This window comes from Aptenodytes patagonicus, chromosome 3 (genome assembly GCF_965638725.1).
Source record: "Aptenodytes patagonicus chromosome 3, bAptPat1.pri.cur, whole genome shotgun sequence".
Classification (NCBI taxonomy): Eukaryota; Metazoa; Chordata; class Aves; order Sphenisciformes; family Spheniscidae; genus Aptenodytes; species Aptenodytes patagonicus.
This window is the reverse complement of record NC_134951.1, coordinates 6,085,370-6,102,820: the sequence shown is the minus strand read 5'-3', so window position 1 is coordinate 6,102,820 and position 17,451 is coordinate 6,085,370. Positions and strand designations below refer to the sequence as shown.

General features: G+C 41.6%; 2 protein-coding genes across 6 annotated transcripts; both read left to right on the top strand.

Annotated features, from left to right (window-relative positions):
- Positions 1 to 20: 20 nt before the first annotated feature.
- CENPQ (centromere protein Q) lies at positions 21 to 8,179 on the top strand. Of its 5 annotated transcripts, none has more exons than XM_076332621.1 (9): positions 21 to 135; positions 1,174 to 1,329; positions 2,057 to 2,111; positions 2,811 to 2,925; positions 3,190 to 3,258; positions 4,500 to 4,629; positions 4,906 to 5,025; positions 5,302 to 5,379; positions 5,822 to 8,179. In XM_076332621.1, the coding sequence occupies exons 2-9, from the start codon at positions 1,177 to 1,179 to the stop codon at positions 5,948 to 5,950; spliced, it is 849 nt and encodes a 282-aa protein (XP_076188736.1). In that variant the 5' UTR covers positions 21 to 135; positions 1,174 to 1,176; the 3' UTR covers positions 5,951 to 8,179. The 5 variants fall into 5 exon arrangements, with proteins under 5 accessions (XP_076188736.1, XP_076188732.1, XP_076188734.1 ...); XM_076332617.1 differs by having other exon boundaries at positions 2,054 to 2,111; XM_076332619.1 differs by lacking the exon at positions 21 to 135 and adding an exon at positions 338 to 355 and having other exon boundaries at positions 2,054 to 2,111.
- A 3,349-nt stretch (positions 8,180 to 11,528) lies between these two features.
- On the top strand, positions 11,529 to 15,791 carry GLYATL3 (glycine-N-acyltransferase like 3). The gene is given in 6 exon segments (XM_076332614.1): positions 11,529 to 11,606; positions 12,042 to 12,149; positions 13,392 to 13,442; positions 13,445 to 13,520; positions 14,281 to 14,407; positions 15,298 to 15,791. Coding segments are annotated over 6 exon segments (867 nt in total). The 3' UTR covers positions 15,725 to 15,791.
- The last annotated feature ends 1,660 nt before the right edge of the window (positions 15,792 to 17,451 follow it).

Sequence of the window (17,451 nt, the reverse complement as noted above, 5' to 3'; positions counted from 1 at the left end):
CGCGCCCCTCCCTCCCCAGGGGGCGGGGCTGGGACAGTGCGCATGCGCCCGGGTGCGCGGCGCGGGAAAACGGTTTGCTAACGGTTCGGCGGCTTAAGGCGGAATCGGCGGGAGCGCTGAGGAGGCGCCGGGGCGGTGAGTCTCGGGGGCGGGGGGGGGAGGATGAGCTGGTGGGAGGTTTTGTGGAGGTTCCCGCGCTGTTATCCGGCAGCGACGGGGAGCAGGAGTTTGGGGGTACGGGGTGGCAGACAAGAGTGGTGAAGACTACAACTCCCAGCATGCGTTTCGCTCGGTGCACGGCCGTGGCGCACAGCGTTGCATGCCGGGAGTTGTAGTCCGCGCCTCGCACACTGAGGTACGTTGCAAATGCTGTCCCACCCGAGTCGCGTCCGGACGCTGTCGCGACACGGCGACATGGCGAGCCGTCGTGCTTGCCCATTGAGGTGTGCCCTGAGAAGCAGACCACGGCCTCCGTATTTTGGTAGTTATTGGAGGCGGAGGGAGAGGCAGGACTTATTTACCCGGTGTCGGTCGCGACTGTCGCCTGGCGAGCCGTGAGGGGGGCCTCTGCGTGCGGGAAGAAGTGGCCTGAGGAGATGAGAAAAACTGAGCACGTCTGAGTCGTTGTGCTTAGAAAAGAGGCGGCTAGTGGGGTGTAACGATTACTGTCGTCTGCGTGACCTTCTTTTTCCTCCATCTCTATAGTGAGTAAGAAAAGACACTTTTAAAGGTGTAAACTGCAGCAAGGAACACTATGGTTCGGTGCTGGGGTAGAAGGTTCTGGTAATGGGATGCCTGCACTGAACTGCATTAAAAAAATAAAGAATTACTATTGTTGGAGGCCTTTAAGAAGACATTTAGACTATTCTCAGTGCGGTTACCGTTGAATTGCCATTGCTGCTCTCTGGCGTACAGACGTGCTGGCTTTCCATTTAGAAAGAGATGTGGAACACGGAAAGACTTGTCTAAAAGGCAAATGGGGATGCTTTTTTTGTGATCCTGCACTTAGATAAATATCTTAGGCTTTGGGCTAGCAAATATGCAGACATTTGGGTCATTTAGCACGGGGTATTTCCATCGTTTTGCTTGTTAATGTGTGGTTTGTACTGTATGGATTATAATCGCTGGATTTTAATTTTGGTTTTGTTTCCTCCTGTTCCATTTGGTTTACAGATCATGAAACGCCGCCACGCATCTTCCAGTAAAATGGGGGAGACCACTGGTGGGGGATCTGCAAAAAAAAAGTTTAAATCACAAAATCGACAAGGGCCTTCCAGCAAAAAAAAGGGAACAGATGGAGAAGGAAAAAAACAAGGTCAAAAAAGAAAGGTAATAACTATTTTGGATTAAAGAAATTAGAAAAGTAATCAAAGAGAGAGAAGAAGAAAAAAAAAAGGTATTTTTGCCCAGTTTTTTACTGGAATTTATAGAGAATATTTCATTAACTAAAGGTAGTCCTCTTGAGGAAATGTCCAGTGTGAACAGCTCTTTTGAGACCCACTGCCTTAGCTGCTCCCTGGTTTCCAGAATTTCTAGTTGCGTGCTAGTGTGCCTGTGACAAGTAGAGGGAAGCATTGCCTGATGATTAATAAAAAGGCAAGCTGGCTGTGGAGTTCTGAAGAGCTGCATAGCATCTGTTTGAACAGAGTGATAAAGTCAGGGTTCGTTCAGCTCAGGTGACGTTTACTCAGTTCTGGAAAATATTCTCTGCATGTCTCGGGACTGGCCTAGGCAGCTTTCTGTTGGAGAGAGCTTGCTTAACCACTGAACTTGTGAACGGCGTGATCTCCAGATGTGGCTGGATAGCCAAACGTCTCGTGCATTTCTTATTTCATTACCTCATTCTTGGAATGGGAGGAATCAAGAGTGAATTGCTTTCTTTAACCTTGAGATGAATTCCTGTTTCACAGTTCAAAAAGCCTTTTTTCTGGTCAGCGTCAGTAGACCTCTGTCAGTGCTTTCACGGCCTTTTTATAGTGGGTTGCTAGTAGTAGATGAATGGTTGCACAGCAGTTTCAAAATTACCACATTTGCTGTAATTTTTTCTCTTCAGCAGGTCACTCAGACAGTCAAAAGGCAAGCTAAGGAACATGGGGACTATTCCCCTGCAGGTAGGATTGTATTCTTTCCTTATGTCTTGTCTTGTCCTGTGTGTCTTGTTTTTCCAAAACACTGACAGTAAAAGTAGTAACTGCTGTGTTGAAATCATAGATGTGTGAGATGTCACTGAAATAAGTTTCAAAGTTTTCTTTCTGAACAGTAACAGCGCGTATTCGCAGTACAGTCGTTAGCCAGTGGGCGTTCGTATCGTGTTGTATATGCACACATTTTGTTTGCAAGAAGTGTTCTTCTCTTGTAAAATTCAACCACAAGCACCCACAACATTTTAACTTTCTTTTCAGAGGTCATTGTCTTCTCTGTTAACCTTCTCTCTTAAGACTGGCATGTGTCGTATTGAACATAAAAACGAGATGAGGCCCCTGCTGCATTGAGTTTCTCGCTTATGTATATTCCCACTCTTTGTTTTATTTCATTCTGGGTTTTCTCACTTGTATTGCCAATGATTTTGGGAAAGTTTCGTACAGTAGTTTCATTCTAAACAGATAGAACCTTTTCTATTTTGTGCTTTTTAAACGACTTGTGACTTGCAAATAGTAAGTACCACCTAATGTGGATAGATTTGACCTGATAGTTTTCTGACACAGAAAAATCTTAACTGTTTTGACTACGATCTGACTGAATTGAGTCACAAAGCTGTCTATCCAGGTTTGACAATTCGTATCTTTTCCTTTTTTCCTTTGTGTTAACAGGAGAAAAAGGTTCTTCAAAAAAGGTGAAGCTAACCAGTGCTAAAATAGGATCTTGGCAGACTCTCTCAGAGAGTAGTAGGCAGTTTCTGGAAACTGTAATGGATTCAGTAATACTGTAAGTGCCAAATATCCTGGTGGTTCTTCTTTGTTTCCACAAGGAATAAAGTAAAAATCATAACATTGCTTGAACTGGAAAAGCTTTGGAGCTTTTTTGGGCAATATGGCTGGCTGTGTATATTTTGTCTGGTATAATATAACACTTTCTATCTGAAGTTGGAAATTTTTATCTAGAGAAGTTCTGACTGTGTTCACTTCACTTGATGCGTTCTCTGTGCTTGCAGGCTTTGCGATAAAAATTCTGCCTTTATTTTCTTTCCAGATCTGTTTTGTGCCAACAAAGTGAGAGGAAAGATGATGTTCAGAAGCACCTCAATTTACTGAAAGACAGGTAAAAAATTATAATTTAAAAAAAAAAAAAGAGGGAGAGAAAGGATGTTGTTTTGTACCATGCTTACAGAATTGCTCCTGGGAGCAATCACATTTAGGAAATCTTGGAAGGGAGAGTTGATAAAAAATAAAGGAGGGAAATATCTTGATGGTACCTTGATTGAAGCGGACAAGCAAGAGTTGTTGAAAGACCCACTTTAACTACTTCTATATGCATAACAGAACCTAGGAGGTATTCTTAAGAGCTCCTTGGATCAGCTTTGTACTCTTTATACAGGGTTTAAATTTGTGGGCAGCTATTTATTTTGTTATCATTTTATGATAGTGGTGAGAGCAGTTACAGCTACATTTTCTTAAAAGCTAATTCATTTTTTGACTGTTGAAGTTTCTTCAAGGAGAATTGAAATTTTCTGTTGGGGCGTAACTTGTAGCTTTTTTTTTAATGTCATTGCGGGAGTAGTTACATATGCTTGAGTGTCTGAGAATTCTTGTGTGCATGTGTGTCGGTATTCCAGGCTCTTATAGGCTCAGGCTCTATGTTGATATGTTGCTTTCTTTGTTCTTACAGTGCCTCAAGGTTCAAACATGAGGAGCTAGTTTTTCGTAAATGTTTTGTTTTGGTTTTTTTAATAATGTTTAATTTGTGACATGTTTAATTTCTGAAGTTGCCAGACTCCTGCAATCTCATCTGAGATGCATGGAAATTGTGGCAGTTTGGTGTATGTAACAGACAGATCCAACCTGGAAGAATTCAAGCCTTCCTCAGAATCAGGACCTTTGAGAGCAAGCGAAAACTATTCCTCTGGCATATCATGTTTCACAAAAGCATTTACAGATTTTACTGAAATGATCTTTGTTTGGAAGCGGTTAAAAATGCTGCTTTTAGAACTTAGTTTTACTTTGAAAAGCAGAAAGGTCAGAACTGGGAAAATACTAGTTAATGTCAATTTATAGTCAGGGGGTGTACAGGTCAATGAGATAGAAACCACACAACGTCAGTGTAATAGCAAAGGTTAGAACGGTGGGATTTCTTGTTCCTGGTTCCTTCCTTAGACATCTATTCCACATGATTTTGGAAAACAATTCAAGACAGCTTTTCTTCCTGTCTGGATCCTTTTACTTCGCTGGCAGCAATTGGACTAAACTGAGTTTAGTTTTTCCCCAGTGAAGTCATTAATCAGTTTTCTTTTTGTTTTGCGAAGAACTCCCAACAACTCATGCTTTCCTTTTTCTATAATAAAGGGTGCTGAGAGTTTTCAAGACTTTAAAGGTACCTCCAGGGAAGCTGAGCAACCTGAAGAATGTCCCGAGCCTTCAAATGGCAGAGAAACAAATGCTTGAGACAAATGAAGAGTCTTTGGTACAATTGCAGGTATGAAAGGCAAGGAAGGGAGGAAAATGTCTTGCCCGTCTGCTGCTGCTCGGTGTGTTGTAACTGTTTAGCAGACGGTCTGGTGGCTATACCTCCGCTGTTGCGGAGGAGTTGTCCACTGTTCATCATTGTCACCCACCTTCGCTACAAAGCAGCGTATCTTTTTGGATGGTTTTTCAGTGACTGAGCTGATGCTGATTATCAGTATCTTATACGCAAAAGGCTCACCATCTCTAAGGCAAATTTTGTTCTGTTTTTGTGTCTGTTTTGTCTTAGGAAGAAATAAATGAAGCTGAGCGATCAGCAGAACGCATTGAAGAAACTATACAGCAACTGCAGTACAAAATCCAGGTGCTCAAGAACCAATTAGAGGAAGATGAAAAAAAGGCCAGGAAGGTATTTCCAATGGCTGTTGCTGCATTCCTCTAAGGAGAATATGTTTCCAGAGCTATCGCACCCAAGCTGTTTCTGCGTCGTATAAGGAAGGCCTTATTTGCCTTTGGGAGTGTATCTTTTCAATCTTTCCAACTTCAGTTGCAAAATTAAGAAGTTTAGTTTTCAGAAGTTGGATCATGATAGCCAGTTTATTTTCCTACTTGTGTGCCTGATGTTTGGGTTTGGGGTTTGTTTTTTCCCCGCCCCCCCTTCCCCTCCCTCTTTTTCCCCTTCTAGGTATTCCAGGAAAACGGCAGTGGAGCACTCCACCTTCCAGAACTCCCCAGGCGCAGCTTCCAGGCACCCACTTTGCAGGTGAGCATGGAATATATTTTCAGAGACACCTTGGCTATGAGAAGAAAGGCAACAGAATCTGCTTTTATCACTTAACCGCTGCCAGAGGGAGCAATTCTGAAAATTCTGAAATATCTGATGTTTTCTCTTTTTTCTTCTTTTTTTCCTTTTCATTGAGAACTATATGCTTATGTTTTAAAAACAGAACAAAACCCTAGAAAACCTGTAATTTAAAGGATGACATGTAATTTCCCTAGGAACCTGTGGTCCTAGGGAACCTGTAATCAGTTCTGAAATACATCTCTCTGTAACTGGTGGAAGGAATACTGTCTCGTTCTGTGTCTTCAAATCCTTTTTATTTTAGCTTTATTCAGGTACAGCTAGGCTGCATGAAAATGAAATTTCTGTTGGACTCGGGGAAAGCTGTTTTTTATTTGTTGTCTATTATTCTTTCCTTCTTTAGGAAGAAATTTTGAAGATAAAAAATCAGAAAGGTCTTTTAAAAGATATGAATACTATTCAGCAGTCAGCTGACTTGAAGAACATGTTAACCCTCATTGAAAAGACCTATGCAAAGGTGGACTTTCTTTGAGAAACCGAAATATCTTCTTCAAAGGAGACTCCGTATGACCTAAGCCAGCACTCTGTGTTAATGTAGAGCAGCAGGGTGCTGATCATGGAAACAGCATCTTCTTCCTAATGGCTTTACTGTTGTGACTGCTGAATTTCTGTTAAAACATTTTCTATGAATATTGGTATATAAATCTGTAGATGTATTCTGGGACTCTGGTGATTTAAGTGAGCGATCAAGGTTTTTTGCGGGCAGTTTTTTGGAGCTGTGGTGACTTCTAATAATGATATATACTGTCTTAGGAGTAAGGGAGGGAAATGGATCCTGGGCTTATTTGGGCATTTTTATAGAATAAGGCAATCTGTTCCATTGTATTTGGAGTTTTATATCACGTCTCTAACGGTGAAGGCAGTATCTCTTACCAAACTAACTTCTCTTTTGGAGTTAAATTCTCTTTAAACTGGAAACACGTAGTAAAAATATGCTTACCTAATGCTTAGTTGCAAATCCCCTCTTCAACTTTCTTACCATTTTTTTAATAAAAAACCTCCATGGCAGGAAATTCAATAATTTTTATCAATTTTTTTTTACATTTTCATATTCACTGCTTAAAAAAAAAAAAAGACATTTACACCTGGTTTATCCAGATGGTTGAAGAAAGCAGGTAAAAACATTATAGAGCAAAGCTCTAATCTCAGAGTTGTGTACTCACCTTATATTTCGTTAGCTGCCAGATATTCTTCAGCTTTAGAGAAAGGAAATTAAGTCAAAAGTCTATTTTCCTATGTACTTTAATCTCCCCTCTATTTTTTCCATGATAGAGCCTTCTCCCTTAAAAGATTCAGGTATTATAAAGTGCTTTCTACAGTCAAATTATAGGCTAGAAGACAGCAGCGCTCTTTACATTGACTTACCACACAAACACTTGTTCTTTTGTTTACAAGCTGCTGGTACTCTTAATGAGACATGAGCTAATTATTCTCCTATGAGAGGTTAAAAGCCTCTCTGTAGTTGCTACACGTAGGATCAGGAAAACTAGACTAAGTACTTGCTTGCTTTGTACTGAATCACATGAAAAAGTGTATAAATATGTAGAAATATTTCTCAAATTTTTGATCACTCGACGAGGGGAGTGGTCACTTACTGACATAACCACTACCCCAAAGTAATTTAATCCAGCTTATGGGTTAATGATTTTCCTGCATGCCAGCTAGCTTAATTTTTGTTAAGTTAGGATACGCTCCTTTGCTTTCATTAAGGGTGACTTACTTGCGAGCAATTTACTATGTGGGTTTTGAACTTCGTGAACCACATAGATACCTGAAGAAGGAAATAATAAAGATGTAAGGTGTTTCATGAAAGCATTGAGTAGGGATTGGTTACTCGCTGCTTTTTTACAACGTAGGAATGAGGGAATAGCCAGTTTGGTGGCTAGACAGCAAGTTCTTTAAGTAAGGTACTCTGTGTAACAGTGCCGGAAGATTCTGTGCAAGCACAAGTGTACAAATAGATGTGAAAAAGGAGTAAACAAATCTCTGAAGCGTGTGTCCATCAGAGGCAATTAAATGGCTTGGACAAAGTTGGACATCATTGATGTACTTTTAATCATAGATGCTGGCACTGAAAGACAGGGTAGTGAAGTAGGATGAATTTTTTCTTAGCTATTATTTGCAGCATTTTCTGTGTTTCCCCAGGAAAGGCTGTAATTACAAGACCTTTTGCAATTATTCCGATGTGGTCAGCTCCTGGAATTGAGATTTGTGGTCTCTTCCCTTCCTTCCAAATCTAGTTGTTTAGATTGCAATGTGTTACGCTCAAAATACTGTTTAAATGCAAAGAGGAAGCACTCCCCGGGGGGGAGCGCATAATACCTTTTATGTATATTAGGTGCTATTTCTTTCTTACTCCTAAAACCAGTTTTGTCCAGCTCCGGGTCGGTATTTCCTGAGCTGATTGTTGGTGAGTTCTTTGTAGCGGAGGGGTCTCCCATGCCAAGCCTCATCTCTTATCATCCTCACCGCTCTCCCGTGCCCCATCGCTTATCACCCCATACCTGTACTTCTCTGCACCGCATCCCATATCTCCATTTCTCAAGGCCTCTGCTGTCATACTCTGCCTGTATTTCTCTATACTATATCATTAGGTTGGTCATAAATACCTCATTGGACATACTGCTTGTTACTGCTGTCTGTATAAAACTCTGGTTGTACCATACAAAGATAACAAAAATAAAATAATTATTCATAGACACCCGGTCAATTAGAGGAAATGCTAAATTACACAGCTAGGTAAAAAAAAAAACATTCAAGGAGCACCTGATGAGCCTCAATCCTGAGGCCTTGTAAACACAGTGCAAAGGTGTCACTAGCAACGGAGGTACTGCCTTACAGGGCTAGATAGTTACAGATGCAAGCCATAATTATTTTCATTTTATTTTCTTCCCTGACATTGGGTGATTTATGATAGCCTGGCTGGCTGTGGATGTTGTTACTTTGGGGTTGTCATGCCCACATAAACAGGACAACATAAAACAGGAACATAAACCCAGACTTTTAGGAGGTGGTCTTAACTCAACTTACTTGATGGTGGTTACCCTTGGGCAGAGCTGCAGAATGATCAGATTTTGGTTTCTGGTGAGATTAGACGACTCTCCTAGGAGAAGGTTCACTGTTGATCTGAGCGCGTGGAGCTGTGAACTTGTGTGATTTGACTTGGGAGCATCTGAAACTCTTCAATTTCACAAACCTTGGTTTCAAGTAGGTAAGTTACAAGCTACAGATTTCTTACGATACAGCAGGAATATCAATCCATATCCCATATCAACTGCCTCGTGCTCAAAGCATCTTTCTCTATGTGCTCTCCCATAACACTTCAATGTTCCTTCTCTATTGACTCTTCTGCCTCGTGCTGTACGTTACCAAGTCCAAATCAAAAGGGCAATATGGCTTAGCATCGTCAAACTGGACTGTCTAGGACAAATGAAAAACCGGGCGAAGGGTGAACAGGGCTGCCACCTCAAAATGATGCTTGGGGCTGCTTAGCTTTTCTTAGCTTCTCTCTTGGGCAGAACGTGTCTCGGTTTATCTCAGGCTCTTAATTCCCCCATGGTATGAAGCTTGGCACTGCGAATGAGAATTGACCACTTTAATTTCACTACCACTGAGAAGAAGAAGGGTGATTATGTGCAAAGCAGATCATTCACTGGTATGAATGCAAAGAGATTAAATGTCTTACTGAAAAAATTAAAGGTTCTTGTTAGAGCCTATTCTCTTGAACAAGCCTTTTGACGCTTCATTAACTCTGCTTAGAGAGTCCCTCCTCCTCCAAAGGTGCGGCTGGCTCTGGCTTTTATTTCCATGCTCCCCAAAGGAAAGAAAGAATAAAGCTTTTAGGAACAACATACCAGTTTAGAACAATTTTGATCAATCAAATTATATTTTACAGTTTTAAGATTCTGGACAAGGACTCGTCATTCCTCACGCAGAAGCAGCCACAAAGTGGATGCATTTTATTGTCTCCTATCTTCAAGCTTACTGCAATTTGGAAGGACGAGCAACAAGATTGAGAGCAGGTAAGCAATCAGGTCATCTATTGGTGCGATATTTGTTTTCAATCTGAAAGCACTTCATAGAGATATAAGAACTGTCCTTAAGTACAAGTAGCTGTGTATTCAAACGCGTATCAACGCTGCCTTTAGATATAGTTACATGCATACTGATGCGCTGTGACACAGAGGCAATTTTCCCCGTGAATGTGGTGAGAAAATGGAGTTTAAGCTTCAATAAAGGTAAATACGCACATGTGATCATAGAAAGGGCTATTTTTTTTTTTTTTTTTTTAAATTTTTATGTTTGGTGAAGCAAGACAAGGAACAAGGGGAGGGTTTGAGGCTGATGGTGGATCACATAGATTCTGGAAGATATTTTCCTGACGCACAGGTGTCTTAGTGGGGCAGCCTGAGCTTCACTGTATTGCTCTGTTCGTGTACCTCTGCCATGACCTGGGGAGCAGATTGCCTGCGTACGTGTGTTGCTTAATGCTGTGGTTTATTCAACCCTAAATCTGTCTGCTGAGGACAACGACAGGAGGCAATTAGTGCTGACTGTTGAGTTGTTTCTCTGTTAAACAAAGCCTTGTCACTTGGAAACTGGACTAAATGTTTGAAACCTAAACATAGCCTGGAAGGAAGATTCAAGTTACGAGATGCAAAAGCCTTTAGGAAAAAATACATGCTGTGCAACCTGTAGAATGAAAAAAAGTAAGAAAATGGCCATATTGGCCCATTGTATTAAGTGAATAGAAGCCTTTTTCTTTCCAAGCAGTGATCTTGGAAAGACTCCTTGACGAACTCGCAGTAGAAGATCAACTATAAGGTTAATATATAGTGCTGACAAGATAAGTCATCAATGCTAAGACCCTTCAACATTTGTAGTACGCGGGTGCTTTTTATTTCCTTTAAAAACATAGGAAAATCAGATTGAGCAACACCTGATTGTTGTCTTACTTGTGATCTGTCTGTTGGATCAGTACCTTTGTAGTAGCCATACAGGGTCTAATAAGCAAACACGGGAGCTGAGGATGGCTGACCACCTAGCCCCCCGCTACAGGATTTATTCTCCATCTGTGATCCTGAGAGGTGGCTGCTTGTAAGATGTTCGTTAGTAGTAAGGTGGATACTTGACGGCTGCAATAATTTGTAAGGCATGTTAAGATTTATAATGAACTGCAGCAAAGGGAAATGCTTTTAAGATTAACTGGTGCACATTTAAGAGGTAAAAGAGAGGATGAAGGATGTGGTACTTCTAAGAAACCTTAGGATTTTTAATTCTTTCCTTGGACTTTTTGAGTGAAGATACAGTTTTATTGCTTCTTGGGTTTTTTGTTTGTTTGTTTTTTGGTTTTTGGTTTTTTGGTTTTTTGTTTGTTTGGGTTTTTTTTGACAGACCGTAACTATGTTGTTTTGGATGGGCTAGTTTGGATTTACAGCAAAGGTGGAAAGAAAAAAAAATTACCAAGGCAAGGCAGGTGTTTCACAAATAAGATTTGTGGCTGTCATTCTGGCAGTAACTCCTCTGCTGAAGAAGTTACCCTGGGGGATGAACTGTCCCAAATCATAGCCTAAAAAGTTAAAGGCTGAATTAACATAGTACAAATTACTTGTCAGTAGCCAGTAAGAGAGGTCAGTCGTATCTAGGCTTAAAGAATTTGGTGGTAAGAATTTATTTTTACGGTTTTTAGCAGCAAAAACTAACATGATTTTTTGGGGCAGACATGAGAAAGCCCTCTTTTTTAACCTATCTGTAAGTGACCTGCCTGATGTTACACAAGAAACGTGGTATAGAATAGCAAATTAAGCCCACGATTTTCTGACTCCAGTTTGATCTGCCAAACACCATCCCACCCTGCTGTTCTCTGCACATCCATCTACTGGGAAAAAAAAAAATTATTCCCAAAACGCTTTCCAGAGGAAAATGCTGAAACAGGGCACTTGTGGGAGCTATCGTATTTTATGAAATTAGCAATTATGCCACTCAGTTCCTCCACATTATTGCTTTTCTGAGTTACTCTTTATACCTTGTGTGTGTTCCCAGCAAGGAAGATGCTGGTGCTCAACTGCTCCATGAAGCTGCAGATGCTGGAGAAAATGCCAAAGTGAAGTTTCCCCGAGTCCCTCAAGGTAACACAGCGCTGACCTGTCGTTTTCTGTGGTATTTCCATCAGTGAATCAGGACGTTTGTCGGGGAATCAAAGTTGTGGGGAGAGGGTTGTGCTTCTTCTGGACTGACTGATATTTGCTGTTTAGATGACTACATGTGAGATGTCTGTTTGGCCCTGCTTACTAACCCAAATCCACATACTTAAGAAAAGAAGCAAACCAGTCCACCTCCTCTCCAACGTAATTAGGGTTGGCATAATTAGACAATGGTTTATCTTCATGGTAATATGCCTCACTGATGAGTGTGTAGGTATCAACCTGTGTGATTTTGTGTGTATGAAAATCTAAACGTGTGCTTTCAGCTCCGTGTCGCTGGTTCAGTCTCTGGTTTATAACACAGGTGCCACGTTAGCATGTCTCAAACCATCTTTCTTCTCTTGGCTCTTCATCCTGCAGGTTTATGGAGCTGTGATGAACGTCAACCAAGGGAACCCCTTCAGGAAGGAAGTGGTGGTGATCTCATGGCCAGATTTCAAAGCTGTTATCACCTGGCCTCAGAGGGAGGTAGATGGATGTGTTTTTTATCTTTGTTTCTGACAGGGGGATCCAGCATGACTGGGGCCTTCCTCTCAGCTTTCTGAGAGCTTTGCGGATGGGGCTAGCTTTATCTGGGAAGTGTGTAACAGGGTGTAACAATTGTGAAGTGCAATAAGACATCCCAGTGGGTGCCAGCACAAAGCCCACTGTATGGAGTGCTGCTCTTTCCTGAAACATTCTGCCTAGCGATTATAGCATAACCAAACTTATTTATGAAGTACACGCTCTAATTGATTGTAATTATCCTGATTGCACCAATGGAAGATTAACTTGCACAGCTTATGGAGAGAACATTTTACCTGCGCTCACGCCACTTGACCAAACTTTCCAAGGATTCGTTGGTCTTTCTAGCCTTTGTACAGACAGACAGAAAACACAGCCTTAGTGAGTTTGTGATGGGGCAGATGAGGCTACAGGGTGAAAGAAGGGTCCTTCTGCAGTCTTTTGGTCCGTGACAGGCAGTGCTAAAGAGAAGCTGGGAGGGAGCATTGCCTTAACCCCCTCTGTCCACTGTGATAAAGCAATCTTTGAGTTGCATGAATTTGTGGGTGCTTCTCCAACTCCAGGCTAGGAGACAAGCCCTTGTTGCTGTAGGCTCATATGGGGTACAATTAAATCCTTGGCGTGGTCTCTGGGACAACCAGCTCTCCTAGGCCAGCAATGCAGGAGTCAGCAGAGGACACAGACAATCCCTAGTTGGCAGTTTGGACGTTTCCAGCCTGTTTTGGAGACTAAGAGAGTTTAATAGTGTTGACGAGGCCAGACTGTGCTATTTCAGCTCAGGGGCAGAGAACAAGCATTGGTAATATTTTGTTTACCAGAAGAGATGCAGTCTAAACATGTTGACCTTGGCAACCAAATAACACAGCATGTTTTTTGGGACAACTAGTAGTAGAGGTGAGCTTTGAACAATGAATTAGGCAAGAATTTCAAGAAACTGCCACCAGGTTTGGGTTACTGTGCCTCGGGTACATGAGGACTTATTACCATTGCTGCTTCCTGCTAATATGACACTGTGGAGAGCAACAGATACTTCTACTGTCTGGCTTGAGAGTTGCTACTGAAAATGTCCTAAAAGAAGCCACCCTGAAGCTCGAAACATTTTTTAGATCTCTGGGGTTGGCTTTGAGGGAGTTTTGATTCCAATGTGAAAGATGTGTGTGTGGGAAGGGGGAGAATTTTTGATTCTTCCATATTTTTCCTCCCCAGAATGAGAGGGATGATCTTGACCATTATACCAATGCTCATGCAGCTTTATACCAAAGCTGATACAGGCTTACCAGGAGCTACTGGAAGACACAAATGCCATCAACTGGGGACAATTTTTTCAGATACAAGGTACAGTCCAGCCTTACTTGGTTTAGAGGAAACAGAATAGATAAAGTCTTCATGGAGTGTAGACCCTGCCATTCTGCTCTGTAGAAAGGTTTTTTGTACTTAAGTAAAACACAAGATCTAGGATATGGCTTTTCTAGCTTTTGAATTTCATCCATATCATATTCACTGTTACCATTTCAAGTTCTGCTTTCAATTAGATGAAGCTATCTCCTTGTCAGGAAGGCATGTTTATTTATGTTTAATTTTGCTACTGGCCATAGGATTCTGTAGACAACATACAGACTGAGCTGAGCAGTAGTGAATGCGGTAATTAGAGGCTTAGTGAGAGCCAGTGTTTGAAAGCTGAACCCAGATGAGACCTAAATGGGAAATAACGTACACTTTTTTAATGGTGAAGGTTACCAATTAGTAGAAGAACTTGCTTAATAGAATAGGTAATTCCTCCATGATTGAAATCCTTGTATTAGGACTGGGTAATTTACTGTGGCTCAAACTGAGGGTAGGAGTTAGATGGGGACGTCACTTGGGGAGGGTCTGTGTCCTTGTTGTTCTGGTCATTGGATTAGATGAAAAGTGTGGTGCCTTCTGACCTTCAGGTATGTAAAACTACAGCCAGAATGTGGAGGGAACCTAGTTAATAATTTTGGAGATTTCAAATACCTGGCTAATTCCATTAAAAGTGTACTATTGGACTTTATTTTTTAAAAAAAAAAAAAGCTTTCTTTTTAAAGTGCCTTAATATTTACCTTTGTATACACAGGGCTCCAGGATGGAATATGTGAAATATCCAGAACTGTGGCTTTATCTAAGCAAGTAGATGTGAAAACACCCTCTTTCCAGATGGTAATCCATGCAGACACGGACATGCTGCCAGATATCAGACTTCAGTATGTCTAAGCATTCCATGTCATTTGTTGATGTCGTTACTACAGCAGTGTATTTCCTGAAAGTACATTTACATCAAAAATATCAGGAAGACTGCTAGGCTTTCTCTGTGACTGGGTCAAAAACCTGACTGAGGAATTACTTGGTAAGGAAGGAACTATTACCTTAAATACTTACCAGATTTTTCTTTAATCAGTCTATCACTTTTGCATTTTTATGTTCCAGAATAGTCCCCATCCCCTCCTCTCATCATGTATACGTGGGATCCACAGGTCTGCTTTCCATCTCCTTTGACTTTCCTGTGTTAAAGCTCCTTAGATTTGATAGATGGATCTGGGACTCCCGCAAAGTTTGTTTTTCACAAGGGGGCTTTACTCAGCTGCTTGAAGCCTTCTAAGTTTTCTAACATCCCTCTGCTGGTGAGATATTGATCTGACATCAGAGCAGAAGAGTAGGGGAACCAGAGGCTCCATTTTTCCTGGAATAAATTTCTCAGCAGTGGATTTGAAATCCAGAGAGAATCTATCAGTCTTGGAGGATGAGAGACTGGAGATCAAATCCTTTCCACTCCCCTGTGCCACCTAGTATGTCACTGAGGCTCCTTGCCTTCCTTAACATATTCCCCACTCTTCCTGTAAGGAATAAGGCACCTCTGGACTGTGTTGTGTGGGCTCAGGAACTTATATAAACAAAAACCTAAAATGGAGAGGTGCTGCCCTCTGTAATTATTCCCAAACCTCCAGCCTAATGAACTCAGCTCACTTTGATTCCCCTTTCCGATATAGACCTGGAAATCTATTTGGCTGGAGAAGACAGCTTTAAATCTAGTGCAGTTGCTTGGAGAATATGAGGCACAGCTTTCTGCTAATACACTTTCTGTGCTGTCTCTTAGGACGGACCCTAAATTAACATTGACTTACCTGGACATCTCCCATGCCAGCCTGCTCAGCAAAACCTGGTCACGGGGAGGCAACCCAAGGTGCCAGAAGTACCTTGCTAACCTCATTTCCTGCTTCCCCAGCGTCTGTGTCTTGGATGACAACGGGTATCCCCTCTCCTGGAGCCTGACAGACCAGTTTGCCGCCATGATTCATGGTTATACTCTTCCAGAGCATCAGAGGAAGGGTTATAGCGGGCTTGTGGCTACCACTTTAGCTAAGAAATTACACAGCTGTGGCTTTCCAGCACAGGGTAATGTCCTGGAGACGAATATACCATCAATAACATCGCTGACAAGCACGAATGCCCAATTTCTTCCCTGCTCATTTTTCAGAGTGATTCATACACCTTTTCATTTTTTAGTCAAATCTCACTTATAGCCAAACCTCACAAACCTTTACATTCAGATCAACTTTTATGCACTGCAGGAGCACTTTGGATGGAATTCAATAACTTAGGTGAGATCAGAAATCATATCCTGCGTAAGCCTAAAATTGAAGGTATTAACTGCTCATGACTTCTCTGCTCAGGGAAAACTGCTCATGGCAAATCCAAAAGACTTAGGAATGGTTGTAAGTTTAGTAGTTTTGTTGTAATTCAACTGTAATGGTACTGCTTCTGACTGAAGAATTATTCCTTCTGTATAACCATTTTCTGAGATATCTACAGCAGAATCCTTGGACATCTCTAACCCCATCTGTCTCTCTTGGTATAAGTCCTCAAGTCTCTTCTTTCCCTCACATGACCTAAAAGGGATTAGTATGTGAAATTAAGAAGCAGAGAAACCTGCAGGGAGCAGTCTGAATTAAAGAAAAAGAAGTCTTTTAATGTCTAATACAGAAACAAATCTGTTTCCTTTCTACTGTGCCTCTCCTTTATTCTCAAGACAAATCTGTCTGTCTGTCTTCTACTCATGATAGAGCTAAACATGCCAAGGGTGGATAAAAAATCTTGTAGATTTTAACTTCAACACATAGGTGTTTTATCACAAGTCAGGAGGGTTTGCTAGAAGTCATTTCCATCAATTCTGTCAGTAAATAACTCCAAATGCTTTGCAAATGCTCCTTCTGGGAGTGGAAGTAAGTCTCACTGTTTTCACACCAGTCTAAAACTCACTTAAAATTTGGCAGACAGAAGCTGTGAGATATTTACGTTGTCTCTCAGTCAAGAGTGTCGAAGTATAAGTGTATATTGGGAGCAACAATGAAGATGCTATCACTGAAGGCCATGGAAGGACACATGGAAGTCTTCTATATGCCAAAGCTGATAAGGCTTTTGCAGAGGAGCCTACTAGGAGGATAATGGCATGACTAAGAGGTTGTTCCTTGAGCAGCACAACTATCAAAGACAGGTTGCCTATGATATAAAATACAACGGGGGCTCTATTTGGTTGGCTGAAGGCAAGCGGTGCCCTAGGGTACCCTTCCTGATCTGCAGCTGCCGATCCAGAAGGCAACAAATGTCCCATACGTCGCATTTGTTAACCCTGTGCAGGTATCTCCAATGCTGCATGGTGTCTGAAATGACACTAAAGGCAGGGTTCAATTACTGCTGAACAAACCTAAGTGTCTGTTTAGGTTGAGGCTCCACCGACTGTATTCAGGTGATCTCCACTGAATAATGACAATGTAGACTAAGCCTCTACTTACTTGCCTAGGCATGGGCGTCTAGTCCAACTTCGGGCATCTTAGAATATTTGAGACACCTTCCTGAGGTTCAGAGGCCCAATGGGAGAGCAACACCCTTCTGGGCTACTCATTGGACATCAGCTGTCATAAAGCATCTCAAACAGCACTCAAGGTCTACACAACTGAATTAAGTCACAAGGGCACATATAGGCACTTATAGTCAGACACCTAAATTTACGTGTCTGAATTTGTAGCTGAATCCTGCCAATTGCATGTGCTTTTAACTGACAGCATGTGTCTTGAGGTACTACCAACACAGTAGCGTGGGAAGAGCAGCTCTGAAAATTTTTCTTGCTGGAGGTCACCATCCTTTGCCAATTAAGGCAGTTGATTCCAGAGGACATTCATAAATTTTAGTATTTCTGTTGGTTCCCGGTATTGTATAAATTACTAGTCTGGACTGCCTCTTCCAGCACCTT

Coding starts and splice junctions, on each gene's coding strand:
- CENPQ (XM_076332617.1), top strand. CDS start 1,177: ATGAAACGCCGCCACGCATCTTCCAGTAAAATGGGGGAGACCACTGGT. Junction 2,926..3,189: donor GTAATGGATTCAGTAATACT/GTAAGTGCCAAA, acceptor TTTTCTTTCCAG/ATCTGTTTTGTGCCAACAAA. Junction 4,630..4,905: donor AGTCTTTGGTACAATTGCAG/GTATGAAAGGCA, acceptor GTTTTGTCTTAG/GAAGAAATAAATGAAGCTGA.